At 36.7% G+C, this 17,748-nt stretch overlaps 1 protein-coding gene across 3 annotated transcripts in view; it reads left to right on the top strand.

The window, feature by feature from the left end:
• Window positions 1–17,748, top strand: part of CCNB3 (cyclin B3) — a 69,011-nt gene that overhangs the window by 37,739 nt on the left and 13,524 nt on the right. For all 3 annotated transcript variants that reach the window (XM_079124532.1, XM_079124530.1, XM_079124531.1), the window contains exon 7: window positions 630–722. In XM_079124532.1, coding sequence (XP_078980658.1) covers window positions 630–722 — 93 coding nt within the window. The remainder of the gene's footprint in view (window positions 1–629; window positions 723–17,748) is intronic.

Below are 17,748 nucleotides of genomic sequence, written 5' to 3'. Positions count from 1 at the left end.
ACCTCATATTATTATCCCTGGAAAAATCACAATTAAAATTTGAAGTAGAGTTTCTACTTAATGTGTATGACTTTTACACCATCAAGTTGAAATTTATTAAGTGAAGCACTGTAAGTCAATGACTGTCTATACCTTAGGGAAAGTAAGAGACAACTTTGCTTTTTTAAAAGTGTGAGCCTTGGTTCAGAACTATTAGTTTCACTTGGAATCTTGTTAGAAATGCAGAAACCTAGCCCCACCCCAGACCTTCTAAATCAGAATCTGAAGATCTACCAGATCCTCAAGTACTGCATATGTAAAATTTTGAGACATACTGCTCTACAGCACATTGTATTGTGCTTTAGACTGAATTGCAAAAAGGGACAGAATCTTTTTAGCATTTATCTATAGCCATAGGTGGAGTATTATTCCTTATTCATCCTGGATTCCTCAATACTCCTTCTAACATTTGAATATGATATGTGTCCATTTCCCAAGGATAACTGGAACTTGTCTGGAAAAAGATACTTTGATCTGCCCTTATCTGATATCAGTCAAAAATGAGTTAGAACTGTGAGAGAGAAGTTTAATTGAGTTATAATTTTGAACTATAAGAAGAGTTTATAACATTTCTTTCTCATTGATGCCAGGAAAAGTTCATACTTATTAAATACATGGACAGGCAGACTGACATCAACAGTGATATGAGGGCCATTCTTATCGACTGGCTGGTGGAGGTACAGGTAAGCCTGAAAATTGCTGACTTACGGAGCTTCTGTCTCTTTCTAAGTTAGTCATTCAGCAGTACCAGCCAAAACATGGTAAAATTTTACTGGATTCCTAGAGCTGAAGAAACTATAGTTCCTGCTCTAAAGGAATTTATGATTTAGGGGGCAAGGTAAAATATGCAGACAAGTAAGCATAATACAAAGTAGAATATGCTAAGTACTCTAAAAATGCTACAATGTAAGAAGAGACTTTCTAGAAAAGACAGTGATAGTATGGTAGTTCTGTCATTCTCATAGTCTTATAGAAGTGTATCTAGTGATTTGGATTAGGGTCATTTGGATTAGGGCATGGTCTTTCAAGCTTGGGTAGAATGGGTGATAGGAAGGACAATGTGGTACCAGACATAACAGGCAGACATCTGTTGAGGAATGAGTATTTAGGAAATACTACTATTGACACTTTATTATTTTGTACTAAGGAAGGAGAGCCCAGAATAATACCTGGCACATATAGGGAGTCAAAAAATATTTGTCAGATGAATGGAATTGAATGAATTGCAATGGAATTTGCAAGGAAACTTAAGGTATAGTCTACATATGCTGAGCACATTCTTACTACATAATCAAGAAGAAAAAGTAGAGTTTTATGTGGCTTATTAAGTGCAAGAAAAGTGGTTTGGGCTCACTTGGGTGTGGCAGACAAGCAGTGTGGTAGACACAGTATATTTAGACATCAACAAAATATGAAAACATCTCTCCTCTTAAGGAAATTATTAGTAAATTAGTTAAGAATAGAAATTGGGTAGATCTTAAATACATGAAATAGAACCTAAACATTTCTGATTGTTACCAGCTTAGAAATTACTAGTGAATTACCATTGGACTTTGAAATTTAAAAAGTCCTTTTATATTGTTATAGCACAAAATACATATTTATTATAAAATATTATAGCAAAATAAGAAATTCTAATTACCTGTGATAGTACAGTCTCACACATTGTTAACATCTATATGCATATATTATCCCCCCATCCTTAAGCTGTAGTTATCAGTTTAGCTATATCTCAGAACCTGGAGTACACCAGGTTCAGTCACAGACTTAATCAGAATTATGGCGACATAGTCCAGGCACATGTATTTTTTTAAAGCTTCACAAGTGATGCTTATACATAATACTATATATTTTATTCTACTTTATCACATGTGTAAATAGGCACTTATTCTATTTTATCACATATGTGAATTTTGTAATTGTCTCTGCAGTCAAGACCAGAAGAATCCCTCATGCTTCTTTTTTGCAAGGAGAGGAATACTGGGGATTGAATTCAGGGGCACTCAACCACTGAGCCACACCCCCAGCCCTATTTTGTATTTTATTTCAAGACAGAGTCTCACTGAGTTGCTCAGCCCCTTGCTTTGGCTGAGGCTGGCTTTGAACTCATGATCCTCCTGTCTCAGCCTGCACTGCATTTTCTTTATCCATTAATCTCTTGATGGACGCATAGCTTATTTCCATTTCTTGGCTATTGTTAATAGTGGTGTAATAAACATGGGAATGCAGAGTGCTCTTTGAAATACTGAGTTCATTTGTTTTGGATATATATACAGGAGTTGGATTTTAATTTTATTTTCTATTTTTAATTTTTTGAGGAACCCCCATACAGTTTTCCATTATAGCTGTACTAATTTATATTCCTTCCAACAGCATGCAAGCATTCCTCCTCTTCCCTTTATCACCAGCACTTGTTACCTTTCATCTTTTTTATAATAACCATTCTTACTGTAGTGCAGTGATGTCTCATTGTGGTTTGTATTTGCATTTCTCTGATAAGACGATGTTGACCATTTTGTCATGCACCTGTTGGTCATTTGTATGTCTTTAAGAAATGTCTATTTAGATCTATTGTCCATTTTTTAATATTTTACTGAGTGAAGCTCCTTATATATTTTGCATAACCTCTTGGCACATATACAGTCTGCAAATATTTTCTCCCATTCTGTAGGTTATCTCTTTACTGTTCATTGTTTCATTTGATGTGTGGAAGTTTTTTAGTTTGATGTAATCCAATTTGCCTGTTTTTTAGCATTTCCATTTCCTATGCTTTGGGGATCTTGACCAACAATTACTTGCCTATTCCAATGTCTCATTTTTTCTGTTGATTTTGTATCCCACAACTTTGCTGAATTCATTTAATTATGGGTTTGGTTTGTTCTTGCATTTCAAGTTCCTTGAGGTACAATGGTAAGTATATTTGAGATCTTCCTTCCTTCTTTCTTTCTTTTCTTTTCTTCTCTTTTGTTTTAATACTGGGGATTGAACTCACTTAACCACTGCTGCTGAACCACATCCCCAGGCCTTTTTTATTTATGTTGAGACAGGGTCTTGCTAACTTGCCTGGGCCTTTCTAAACTGCTGAGTCTCGGCTTCGAATTGAGATCCTCCTTCCTCAACCTCCTGAGTCACTGGGATTACAGGCATTCTCTACCACACCCTGCTCTTTCTACTTTCTTGAGGTGGGCATTGATTGCTGTGAACTTCCCTCTTAATACTGCTTTTACTATATAACCAAAGATTTTGGTGTGTTGTTTCTCTATTTTCATTTGTCTCTGTTGTTCATTTGTCAAGAAATTTTTTATTTTCCTTCTTGATTTCTTCTTTGATCCATTGGTTGTTCAAAAGTAAATAATATCCATATATTTGTATCATTTTCAAAGTTTTTCTTGTCATTGATTTCTAGCTTTATTGTACTATATGTACTCAATATGATTTTAATTTAAAACAATTGTTAGAACTTGTTTTGTGGTCTGTTGTATATCCTGGAGACTATTCCATATGCTAATGAGAAAATATTTATTTGTCAGATGTTTGATGGAATGTTCTGTAGTTGTCTGGTGGGTCTGTTGGGTCCATTTGGTCCAGGGTGCAATTTAACTCTGAAATTTTTTGTTGTTGTTGTTGTTGTTGCTGTTAACTTTCTATCTGGGTGATCTTTCTATTGCTGAAAGTGGAATGTTCAAGTCCTCAACTATTATTGTATTGAAGTCTCTCTTTCCCTTTAAGTCTACTAATATTATCTTGTATACTGTGTGTTCCCATATTGGCTACATATATATTTAGAATTATTTTTTCCTCTTGTGGAATTGTTACCTTTATCATTAGATAATAACCTGTTCTCTTTTTACTGCTTTTCATTTAAAGTCTATTTGACAGAAGTATGGGCACTTCTACTCTCTTTTTGTTTCCATTTTGCATGGAATATTTTATTCCTTACTTTTACTTTCAGTCTATGTGTTTCCATAGGGGTGAAGTGAAGTGAGTTTCTTGTAAGCAACAGATAGGTGGGTCTTGCTTTTTAATCCATTCAGTCACTGTGTCTTTTTTTATTGTAAACAAATGGGATACATGTTGTTTCTCTGTTTGTACATGGCGTAAAGGCATACCATTTGTGTAATCATAAATTTACATACAGTAATGTTGTTTGATTCATTCTGATATTTTTCCCTTCCCCCCACCCCTCCCACCCCTCTTTACCCTCTATACAGTACTTCCTTCCTCCATACTTGCCCCCCTCCCTACCCCTAACTCTAACCCTAACACTAACCCTTCCCTCCCCCCCATTATGTGTCATCCTCCACTTATTAGCGATATCATTCGTCCTTTGGCTTTTTGAGATTGGCTTATCTCACTTAGCATGATATTCTCCAATTTCATCCATTTGCCTGCAAATGCCATAATTTTATCATTCTTTATGACTGACTAATATTCCATTGTATATATATACCACAGTTTCTTTATCCACTCATCAATTGAAGGGCATCTAGGTTGGTTCCACAGTCTGGCTATTGTGAATTGAGCAGCTATGAACATTGATGTGGCTGTGTCTCTGTAGTATGCTGATTTTAAGTCCTTTGGGTATAGGCGAAGGAGTGGGATAGCTGGGTCAAATGGCAGGCCCATTCCAAGTTTCTAAGGAATCTCCACACTGCTTTCCAGAGTGGATGCACTAATTTGCAGCCCCACCAGCAATGTATGAGTGTACCTTTTTCCCCACATCCTCGCCAACACCTGTTGTTGCTCGTATTCTTGATAATCGCCATTCTAATTGGGGTGAGATGGAATCTTAGGGTGGTTTTGATTTGCATTTCTCTTATTACTAGAGATGTTGAACATTTTTCCATATGTTTGTTGATTGCTTGTAGATCTTCTTCTGTGAAGTGTCTATTCATTTCCTTACCCATTTGTCGACTGGATTATTTGAATTCTTGGAGTAAAGTTTTTTGAGTTCTTTATAGATTCTGGAGATTAGTGCTCTATCTGAAGTATGATTGGCAAAGATATTCTCCCATTCTGTAGGCTCTTTCTTCGCATTGCTGATAGTTTCCTTTGCTGAGAGAAAGCTTTTTAGTTTGAATCTATCCCAGTGGTTGATTCTAGCTTTTATTTCTTGTGCTATGGGAGTCCTGTTAAGGAAGTCTGATCCTAGACCAACAAGGTGAAGATTTGGACCTACTCTTTCTTCTATAATCTGCAGGGTCTCTGGTCTGATTCCGAGGTCCTTAATCCATTTTGAGTTTAGTTTCGTGCATGGTGAGAGATATGGGTTTAGTTTCATTCTGTTGCATATGGATTTCCAATTCTCCCAGCACCATTTGTTGAAGAGGCTATCTTTTCTCCATTGCATATTTTTGTCCCCTTTGTCTAGTATGAGAAAATTGTATTTATTTGGGTTTGTGTCCGTGTCCTCTATTCTGTACCATTGATCTACCTTTCTATTTTGGTACCAATACCATGCCGTTTTTGTTACTATTGCTGTGTAGCAGAGTTGAAGATCTGGTATTGCAATACCCCCTGTTTCACTCTTCCTGCTAAGGATTGCTTTAGCTATTCTGGGTTTCTTATTCTTCCAGATGAATTTCATAATTGCTTGCTCTATTTCTGTAAGGTACGTCATTGGGATTTTAATTGGAATTGTATTGAATTTGTATAGCACTTTAGGTAGTATGGCCATTTTGACAATATTAATTCTTCCTATCCAAGAACATGGAAGATCTTTCCATCTTCTAAGGTGTTCTTTAATTTCTTTCTTTAGTGTTGTATAGTTCTCATTGTAGAGGTCTTTCACCTCTTTTGTGAGATTGATTCCCAAGTATTTTATTTTTTTCGAGGCTATTGTGAATGGGGTAGTTTTCCTAATTTCTCTTTCTGAAGATTCATCACTTATGTATAAAAATGCGTTGGATTTATGGGCATTGATCTTGTAACCTGCTACTTTACTGAATTCACTTATGAGTTCTAAGAGTTTTCTGGTGGAATTTCCAGGTTCCTCTAAATATATAATCATGTCATCAGTGAACAGGGATACTTTGAGTTCTTCTTTCCCAATTCGTATCCCTTTAATCTCTTTGGTTTGTCTAATTGCTCTGGCCAGAGTCTCAAGAACGATGTTGAATAGAAGTGGTGAAAGAGGGCATCCCTGCCTTGTTCCAGTTTTTAGGGGGAATGCTTTCAGTTTTTCACCATTTAGAATGATATTAGCCATGGGCTTAGCATAAATGGCCTTTACAATGTTAAGGAATGTTCCCACTATCCCTATTTTTTCTAGTGTTTTGAGCATGAAGGGGTGCTGTATTTTATCAAATGCTTTTTCTGCATCTATTGAAATAATCATGTGATTCTTGACTTTAAGTCTATTAATGTGGTGAATTACGTTTATTGATTTCCTGATGTTGAACCAACCTTGCATCCCTGGGATGAAACCAACTTGATCATGGTGCACTATCTTTTTAATATGTTTTTGTATGCGATTTGCTAAAATTTTGTTGAGAATTTTTGCATCGATGTTCATTAAGGATATTGGTCTGAAATTGTCTTTCCTTGATGAGTCTCTGTCTGGTTTAGGTATCAGGGTGATATTGGCTTCATAGAATGAGTTTGGGGGGGTTCCCTCCTCTTCTATTTTATGGAATACTTTGAGAAGTATTGGAATGAGCTCTTCTTTAAAGGTTTTGTAGAACTCAGCTGAGAACCCATCTGGTCCCGAACTTTTCTTTGTTGGTAGGCTTTTGATGACTTCTTCTATTTCAGTACTTGAAATTGGTCTATTTAAATTGTTTATGTCCTCCTCGTTCAGTTTAGGCAATTCATATGTCTCTACAAACCTGTTGATGCCTTCAAAATTTTCTATTTTGTTGGAGTATAGATTTTCAAAATAGCTTCTAATTATGTTTTGTATTTCCATCCTGTCTGTTGTGATATTTCCTTGTTCATTCCGAATTTTAGTGATTTGGGTTTTCTCTCGTCTTCTCTTTGTTAGTGTGGCTAAAGGTTTATCAATTTTGTTTATTTTTTCGAAGAACCAACTATTTCTTTTGTCAATTTTTTGTATTGTTTCTTTTGTTTCAATTTCATTGATTTCAGCTCTGAGTTTAACTATTTCCTGTCTTCTACTACTTTTGGTGCTGTTCTGTTCTTTTTCTAGGGCTTTGAGCTGTAGTGTTAGGTCATTTATTTGTTGAGTTTTACTTCTTTTATTGAATGCACTCCGTGAAATAAATTTTCCTCTCAGTACTGCTTTCATAGTGTCCCAGAGATTTTTTTTTTTTTTTTTTTTTTTTTTTTTTTTTTTTATTTATTTATTTTTTTTTTATTGTAAACAAATGGGATACATGTTGTTTCTCTGTTTGTACATGGCATAAAGGCATACCATTTGTGTAATCATAAATTTACATAGAGCAATGTTGTTTGATTCATTCTGTTATTTTTTTCCCTTCCCCCCACCCCTCCCACCCCTCTTTACCCTCTATACAGTAGTTCCTTCCTCTATACTTGGCCCCCTCCCTAACCCTAACTCTAACCCTTCCCTCCCCCCCATTATGTGTCAACCTCCACTTATTAGCGATATCATTCGTCCTTTGGCTTTTTGAGATTGGCTTATCTCACTTAGCATGATATTCTCCAATTTCATCCATTTGCCTGCAAATGTCATAATTTTATCATTCTTTATGGCTGAGTAATATTCCATAGCATATATATACCACAGTTTCTTTATCCACTCATCAATTGAAGGGCATCTAGGTTGGTTCCACAGTCTGGCTATTGTGAATTGAGCAGCTATGAACATTGATGTGGCTGTATTTCTGTAGTATGCAGATTTTAAGTCCTTTGGGTATAGGCCAAGGAGTGGGATAGCTGGGTCAAATGGTGGTTCCATTCCAAGTTTTCTAAGGAATCTCCACACTGCTTTCCATAGCGGCTGCACTAATTTGCAGCCCCACCAGCAGTGTATGAGTGTACCTTTCTCCCCACATCCTCGCCAACACCTGTTGTTGCTCGTATTCTTGATAATCGCCATTCTAATTGGGGTGAGATGGAACCTTAGGGTGGTTTTGATTTGCATTTCTCTTATTACTAGAGATGTTGAACATTTTTCCATATGTTTGTTGATTGCTTGTAGATCTTCTTCTGTGAAGTGTCTATTCATTTCCTTAGCCCATTTGTTGACTGGACTGTTTGAATTCTTGGAGTAGAGTTTTTTGAGTTCTTTATAGATTCTGGAGATTAGTGCTCTATCTGAAGTATGATTGGCAAAGATATTCTCCCACTCTGTAGGCTCTTTCTTCGCATTGCTGATAGTTTCCTTTGCTGAGAGAAAGCTTTTTAGTTTGAATCTATCCCAGTGGTTGATTCTAGCTTTTATTTCTTGTGCTATGGGAATCCTGTTAAGGAAGTCTGGTCCTAGACCAACAAGATGAAGATTTGGACCTACTTTTTCTTCTATAATCTGCAGGGTCTCTGGTCTGATTCCGAGGTCCTTAATCCATTTTGAGTTTAGTTTCGTGCATGGTGAGAGATATGGGTTTAGTTTCATTCTGTTGCATATGGATTTCCAATTCTCCCAGCACCATTTGTTGAAGAGGCTATCTTTTCTCCATTGCATATTTTTGGCCCCTTTGTCTAGTATGAGAAAATTGTATTTATTTGGGTTTGTGTCCGTGTCCTCTATTCTGTACCATTGATCTACCTTTCTATTTTGGTACCAATACCATGCCGTTTTTGTTACTATTGCTTTGTAGTAGAGTTGAAGATCTGGTATTGCAATACCCCCTGTTTCACTCTTCCTGCTAAGGATTGCTTTAGCTATTCTGGGTTTCTTATTCTTCCAGATGAATTTCATAATTGCCTGCTCTATTTCTGTAAGGTACGTCATTGGGATTTTAATTGGAATTGCATTGAATTTGTATAGCACTTTAGGTAGTATGGCCATTTTGACAATATTAATTCTTCCTATCCAAGAACATGGAAGATCTTTCCATCTTCTAAGGTGTTCTTTAATTTCTTTCTTTAGTGTTGTATAGTTCTCATTGTAGAGGTCTTTCACCTCTTTTGTGAGATTGATTCCCAAGTATTTTATTTTTTTCGAGGCTATTGTGAATGGGGTAGTTTTCCTAATTTCTCTTTCTGAAGATTCATCACTTATGTATAAAAATGCGTTGGATTTATGGGCATTGATCTTGTAACCTGCTACTTTACTGAAATCACTTATGAGTTCTAAGAGTTTTCTGGTGGAATTTCCAGGTTCCTCTAAATATATAATCATGTCATCAGCGAACAGGGATAGTTTGAGTTCTTCTTTCCCAATTCGTATCCCTTTAATTTCTTTGGTTTGTCTAATTGCTCTGGCCAGAGTCTCAAGAACGATGTTGAATAGAAGTGGTGAAAGAGGGCATCCCTGCCTTGTTCCAGTTTTTAGGGGGAATGCTTTCAGCTTTTCACCATTTAGAATGATATTAGCCATGGGCTTAGCATAAATGGCCTTTACAATATTAAGGAATGTTCCCACTATCCCTATTTTTTCTAGTGTTTTGAGCATGAAGGGGTGCTGTATTTTATCAAATGCTTTTTCTGCGTCTATTGAAATAATCATGTGATTCTTGACTTTAAGTCTATTAATATGGTGAATTACGTTTATTGATTTCCTGATGTTGAACCAACCTTGCATCCCTGGGATGAAACCCACTTGATCATGGTGCACTATCTTTTTAATATGTTTTTGTATGCGATTTGCTAAAATTTTGTTGAGAATTTTTGCATCGATGTTCATTAAGGATATTGGTCTGAAATTGTCTTTCCTTGATGAGTCTCTGTCTGGTTTAGGTATCAGTGTGATATTGGCTTCATAGAATGAGTTTGGGAGGGTTCCCTCCTCTTCTATTTTATGGAATACTTTGAGAAGTATTGGAATGAGCTCTTCCTTAAAGGTTTTGTAGAACTCGGCTGAGAACCCATCTGGTCCCGGACTTTTCTTTGTTGGTAGGCTTTTGATGACTTCTTCTATTTCAGTACTTGAAATTGGTCTATTTAAATTGTTTATGTCCTCCTCATTCAGTTTAGGCAATTCATATGTCTCTAGAAACCTGTTGATGTCTTCGAAATTTTCTATTTTGTTGGAGTATAGATTTTCAAAATAGCTTCTAATTATGTTTTGTATTTCCATCCTGTCTGTAGTGATATTTCCTTGTTCATTCCGAATTTTAGTGATTTGGGTTTTCTCTCGTCTTCTCTTTGTTAGTGTGGCTAAAGGTTTATCAATTTTGTTTATTTTTTCGAAGAACCAACTATTTATTTTGTCAATTTTTTGTATTGTTTCTTTTGTTTCAATTTCATTGATTTCAGCTCTGAGTTTAACAATTTCCTGTCTTCTACTACTTTTGGTGCTGTTCTGTTCTTCTTTTTCTAAGGCTTTGAGCTGTAGTGTTAGGTTGTTTATTTGTTGAGTTTTACTTCTTTTATTAAATGCGCTCCATGAAATAAATTTCCCTCTAAGTACTGCTTTCATAGTGTCCCAGAGGTTTTGATATGATGTTTCTTTGTTCTCATTTACCTCTAAGAATTTTTTAATTTCCTTCCTAATATCTTCTGTTATCCATTCATCATATAATAGCATATTGTTTAATCTCCAGATGTTGGAATAGTTTCTGTGTTTTACTCTTTCATTTATTTCTAACTTCAATCCATTATGATTCTGATAGAATACATGCTAGTGTCTCTATCTTCTTGTATTTGCTAACATTAGCTTTGTGGCATAATATATGGTCTATTTTAGAGAAGGATCCATGTGCTGCTGAGAAGAAAGTGTATTCGCTCTTGGTTGGATGGTATAATTCTATAAATGTCCGTTAAGTCTAAATTATTGATTGTGTTATTGAGATCTATGGTTTCTTTGTTCAATTTTTGTCTGGAAGATCTGTCCAGTGGTGAGAGAGGCGTGTTAAAATCACCTAGTATTATTGTGTTATGGTCTATTTGGTTTCTGAAATTGAGAAGGATTTGTTTGACATACATGGATGAGCCACTGGTTGGGGCATAGATGTTCATGATTGTTATATCTTGCTGATTTATGCTTCCCTTAAGCAGTATGAAATGACCTTCTTTATCCCTTCTGACTAACTTTGGCTTGAAGTCCACATTATCTGAAATGAGGATGGATACTCCAGCTTTTTTGCTGAGTCCATGTGCATGGTATGTTTTTCCCCATCCTTTCACCTTTAGTCTATGGATATCTTTTTCTATGAGGTGAGTCTCTTGCAGGCAACATATTGTTGGATCTTTCTTTTTAATCCAATCTGCCAGTCTATGTCTTTTGATTGATGAATTCAGGCCATTAACATTCAGGGTTATTATAGAGATATGATTTGGTTTCCCGGTCATTTGGTTCATTTTTTAAATTTTATTTATTTATTTGTTTGACACAACTTGTTTCCTCCTTTATTTGACAATTCCTTTAGGATAATTCCTCCCTTTGCTGATTTGCTTCTTTGTTTTTCATCTCTTCCTCATGGAATATTTTGCTGAGAATGTTCTGTAATGCTGGCTTTCTTTTTGTAAATTCTTTTAGCTTTTGTTTATCATGGAAGGATTTTATTTCATCGTCAAATTTGAAGGTAAGTTTTGCTGGGCATAAGATTCTTGGTTGGCATCCATTTTCTTTCAGGGCTTGAAAAATGTTGTTCCAGGCCCTTCTAGCTTTTAGGGTCTGGATTGAAAAATCTGCTGATATCCGTATGGGTTTCCCCCTGAATGTAATTTGGTTCTTTTCTCTCACAGCCTTTAAAATTCTGTCTTTATTTTGTATGTTCGGTATTTTCATTGTAATGTGCCTTGGTGTGGGTCTGTTGTAATTTTGTGTATTTGGAGTCCTGTAAGCCTCTTGAACTTGATTTTCCATTTCATTCTTCAGATTTGGGAAATTTTCTGAATTGAATAGGTTGTTCATTCCTTTGGCTTGTTTCTCTAGGCCTTCCTCAATCCCAATAATTCTTAAATTTGGTCTTTTCATGATATCCCATAGTTCTTGTAGATTCTGTTCATGATTTCTTACCATCTTCTCTGTTTGTTCAACTTTGTTTTCAAGATTAAATATTTTGTCTTCAATGTCTGAGGTTCTGTCTTCAAGGTGTTCTATCCTATTGGATATGCTTTCTATGGAGTTCTTAATTTGGTTTATTGTTTCCTTCATGTCAAGGATGGATTTCTGTTTGGTTTTTTTTCAATATCTCTAACTCTTTATTGAAATGATCTTTTGCTTCCTGTATTTGCTCTTTTAACTGTCGATTGGTGCGATCAATCAATGCTTGCATTTGCTCTTTCATCTCATCATTCAGTGCGTGCATTTGTTCTTTCATCTCATCGTTTGCTTCTCTGATCATTTCAATTATGTACATTCTGAACTCCTGTCATTTCTTCTGCCATGCTGTCACTGGGTTTTATTGATGTAACATCTAGATTTGTTTGCAGCATTTTCTTTCCTTGTTTTCTCATATTGTTCAGGTATCAGAGGACCGCTGAGATATTGCAGATTTCCTCTATTGACTTACAATGTCCCTGAAGATTTCTATATGTATCCCCCCTTAGCCTTCAGTAGGCTGAAGTCTTGGAGGAAGTTGATAATGCGGTGCTCCACAAGGAAGCTGCCTCTCTAGGAGTGGTGGCCTTCAGGTGGGGTATAATCCCTGCTAGTGGGCAGAGGTGCCTCCACTTGTTGACCAGTGGTCATCCAAAGGGGACCTAGGCTGTGGGCTGAGGCAAGGCCTGTTTGGGCCTGAGTCTCTGGTTTTACCGTCCTTGTGGGGAAACCTCACCCGGCAGGGAAGACTCACCCGGTGGGGAGGTCTCGCTGGTCAGTTCCCTCCTAGAGGTTCCCCTCAATTTACAGCTACCGCCTGGGCTGGGCTGCCTTCCTCTGCAAAGTTCCCAGGGGCCCGGCCCTACCTCCTGGGCCTGGGAGCCTCACCTTTGCAGATGACTCTCCTTAGGCTGCCCTTCCTCAGAGAATCTGCCCGCAGGCCTGGAACCTTCGCTCCGCCCTAAGCCTGTCTCTGTGCGGCTCTTCCACCAAGAAGCCTCCTAGATCCTGGGACCCTGCTCTGCACCCAATCGCCTGGCTATGCGGCCCCTCCTCTGAGCAGCCACCTGGGGCCCTGTACAATCGCTCTGAATCCCAGAGACCCGCCACATGCCTCTTCCTCAAGACAGCCGCCCAGTATTCCGGTGGGGTCACTAGGAGTCCAAGAAACTCACTGCGTGCCTCCACCTCCACCAACCACCCGTAGCCCTGGGCAATCAATCACTCCGAGTTGAAGTGACCCTCCCCGTTCCTCCTCCTTCTCCAGATAACCCCTGGGGTGTTCAGGAGCGGTCGCTCTGAGTGGCTCTGAGTCCACGTGACCCGCAGCACGGGTCCTCTGGGCAACCGCCCGGAGCTCTGGTGCAGCCACTCAAGACCAAGCGTCCCACCACGCTTCTCCTCCAGGCAGCCCCCCTGTGTTCAGGAGCTGTCACTTTAAGTCCAAACAACTCACCACTCGCCTTCTCCTCTGAGCAGCCGCCTGGAGCGCTAATGCAGTCACTGCGAGTCCAAAGGACCCGCCGTGCTCCTCCTCCTCCTCCTCCTACTCCTCCGGGCAGGCCCCGGGGTTCAGAAGTGGTCTGAGTCCAAACAGCTCGCCACGCAGCCCCTTCTCTGGCAACCACCTGTAGCTCTGGTGAAGTCACCCCGAATCCAAGCGGGCGCGCTCCTCTTCCTCCTCCTCGTCCTCAGGGCAGGCCCCGGTGTTCAGAAGCGTCGTTCTGAGTCCAAACAGCTCGCCGCGCAGCTTCTCCTCTGGCAACCGCCTGTAGCTCTGGTGCAGTCACTCCAAATCCAAGCGGCCACGCTCCTCCTCCTCCTCCTCAGGGCAGGCCCCGGCGTCCTGAGTCCACACAGCTCTCCTCGCCACTCTTCCCCTGGGCAGCCGCCAGAGCTCACTGTGTCTTTTTAAATTTTTTTTTTTTTGCTTTAATTAGTTGTACATGACAGTAGAATTCACTTTGCTATATCTTATATAATGGAGTATAATTTCTCATTTTTCTGGCTATACATGATGTAGAATCCCACTGGTCTTATAGATATATATGTACATAGGGTAATAATGTCTGATTCATTCTACTATCCTTCCCATCCCCACAACCCACCTTCCTTCACTCCCCTCTACTTAATCTACAGTAACTCTCGTCTTCCCTAGCCACCCCCATTGTGAATTAGCATCCACATATCAGAGAAAACATTCAGCTTTTGGTTTTTTGGGATTGGATTCTTTCACTTAGCATGATATTCTCCAGCTTTTCCCTAGAGAACTTAATCCATTTTAAATTCAAGGTAATTATTGATAGCTATTATGTGACTTATTTTCTAGTTTCATTGTAGTTCCTTTTTTTTCTCCTTCTCTTAACAGTCTTCCTTTGTGGTTAAGTGAATTACTCTAGTACTATGTTTTGGTTCGTTGTTTATTATTTTTAGTTTGCCTATTATAGATTTTTGCTTTGTGGTTACCATGAGGCTTAAAAAACATCTTTTGATCATAAAACACTACTGTGAAATGATATTTACTTAACACGATCATAAAGATAAGAACAGAAACAAAAGAATAAGAGAAAATGTAAGAAAACTCTATAGTTATATTCCATTCCTCCCCAAATTTTGAAATTTTTATTTTCTTTTTTATATTTTTCTGTTGCCTATCTCTTAACATATTAAAGTAGCTATTATTTTAGTTGTTTCTTAATATTAATATTAAAGATATGAATGGTTTACATACCATATAATATTAGAGCATTGCGATTTTTTTGTATAATTACTCTTACCTCTGAGTTTTGTGCCTTTCTATATATTTTAGTTCGATACACAGATGCATTGGCATTTTAAATAATCAATCCTATCAGCTCTTTTCCTTTGTGGCTTTAAGATTTGTTCCTTGCTTAGAAAAGTCTTCAGTTGTAAATTACATAAATATTTCTCTGAATATTTTATAGAACATTTATAATTTCATCTTTACTTGAAATCCTTTGTCTGGAATTTATTTTGGTTTTTTTGTCAGCATCTAAATGCATACACCCAGTGATTATCCATTTATCTTAATCCCATTTATTGGTTTCATTATGCACTGGTTTGAAATGACATCTTTAGCTTATATACTTGGGTTTGTTTATGGTCTTTACATTCTATTGCCCTGTTTGCCCATTCTAACATCAGTAGTATATTGATTTTATTATTATGGCTTTGTAATACATTTTATTGCCTCTTTACTAAATTTTTACAAAATATCCGTTGTTGTTCTTTATACAGAATTTCTTTCTGGTAGATTAATTTGGTCAAGTTTTCAAAAATAGCCCACTTTAATTAATTCAGGGAAAATTCACAGATTTTACAATACTGAAATTTCCAAGCCAATTATGTTGTATCTGTTTAGTTATCAGGTCTTTTTTTACAATTTTAATTTTTAAAATCTTCATATTGGTCCCACTATTTAAAAATATTTTTTCTAGGTATTGAGCAGTTTTAGAATGTTACAAGTATTATCCTTTTTCCTTTAAATTTATTGCTTGTAAATTGAAATGCAATTAATATTTTTGTATTTATTTTGTGCTCATCCACTTTGCTGAACTTAATAATTATTTAATTTACTCTTATACCTTATTTGGAATTTCTGCATCTCTATTCATAAATTTTCTTTTGTAAGTTTTTGGAGAAGGGTACTATCATTACTAAGCTGTGGTTCATGCTTTAGCTACTTAAATATTTAGAAGAAAATTCCTATAATATTAATTTAACACAAGAGTTATATTTTCCTTGAAGAACTCGCCCATGAACCTACTAATGCACATGTGTGATTCTTTGAGAACTTTTTGTCATCAATGATTTTTGTAAATTTTCTAAAATATCCATTTCAAGGATATTTTCACAGTTATAATAGATTATTCATGGTATTCTTGCATAATCCTTTGTAATGATTGTTTTTCACATTCATAATGAATGTCCTGTGTTACCTTTCTCCCATGTGCTTGTGTACAATATACGTGGTGTCTTTTCCTCAGAAATTTCTTTTCAGTTCTCTGGTCATTTTCACAAAACTAACTCATCATCACTATTACTTTTTCTTATGAAAGTTTATTTTGTTTTTCCCTGCCTTCTTAAATTGAATGCTTACTTTATTTTAGTAAATGATCCAGGCTTAGTTTCTGTTGTCATTGTTTAAATCACTGCTTACTTTTTTTTCCAAATACTTTCCTTTCTTTAGTTTGGTTTACTGTCAATTTCTAGATTCGTTATGTTGTACATTAACAACGTGACCCAAATGATAATTTCTGCTTTTTAAAAGCAAATGAGGCCCCTGTATGGTGGCACACACCTGTAATCCCAGCAGCTTGGGAGGCTGAGGTAGGAGGATTGCGAGTTTAAAGCCAGCTTCAGCAACAACAAGGCACTAAGGAACTCAGTGAAACCCTGTCTCTAAATAAAATACAAAATAGGGCTGGGGATATGGCTCAGTGGTTGAGTGCCCCTGAGTTTAATCACTTGTACCAAAAAAAAAAAAAAAAAAAGCCAATGAGATTTTCTTCATAGTTTCAGATATAAGATTTATTATGAATGATTCACTGAAGGACTGTATTTTCCATAGGGTACAGAGTTTATTAGATCAATTTTGGCTTAATAATTATATAATTTATATGCTAATTAATGTATTTGCTTAATTTATATACATCTGAGAACATTGTGATACCCACCTGCAACTGTTGTTTTCTTAATTTCTACTGGCATTCTTTCAACTCTTTCTTCCCACCTTAGCTTCCATGCCCCTTATATTTTTTAAAAGTGCACAATTAATATGATTATAATATGTATATGGGTGTGTATTCATGTATATTTTTGTATGTATGCATAAAATCAACAACCCTTTTCTCCTATGTTATATGGGAAACCATATGAATTCAATTTAACAGTTTACTTGAGCAAGAAAATGTTCCTAGAACATTCTAGACCGAAGGTATTCAGGTCACAACATAAGTAGGTTACACTCATAACCAGAGACAAGTAAGTGACATACAAAAGCAATCTGATTGGCTGCAGTTGAATTTGCATTATGTGGTCACATTTTGTCATTTTCAACCTCTGTGATGTGGCTAAGATTTAGTTGCTTAGTTACAGGGTTATACTCTTGTTTAGGTTATAACCTGCTTGCACATCAGGCAAGGTTGTAATTCATTATAGGATGCTTTAGACCAAACTTATCCCTCAAGTACAGAGGCTGGTTTAGGTCAAATTTATTTTGCTTCAACACTCCTTTTCTTACTCTCTGGGAATAATAAGTATAAATATTTAGAGTGTAACCATCCAGTTCATTTGTTGTGTGTCTTATTGTTACTAAGTTTTAACTGTCCTTTCTTTAAAAAACTTAAATTATATGAGTAATACTTTAATGCTTATGTATACATGCAAATATGCACACATAGAAATATAGTTTTTTAAATAGGTATGTGTTTCATGGTATTTTTTGTTATATGAATAGATCATGTGGTACTCATTGCTCTGCAGCTTGCTCTTTTAATAATAAATCTTTGTAGTCTTTCCATTTAAGTGTAGATATACTACATTCTCTTGAACTGCTCTATAATTCTGTTGAATGAATATGATCTTTAAGTATCTGCTTTGATAGAACTTAATTTCTC

Source organism: Sciurus vulgaris (genome assembly GCF_902686455.1).
Source record: "Sciurus vulgaris genome assembly, chromosome: X".
NCBI lineage: Eukaryota > Metazoa > Chordata > Mammalia > Rodentia > Sciuridae > Sciurus > Sciurus vulgaris.
Note: the sequence above shows the minus strand (reverse complement) of the source record. Positions and strands in the feature narration are given on the sequence as shown.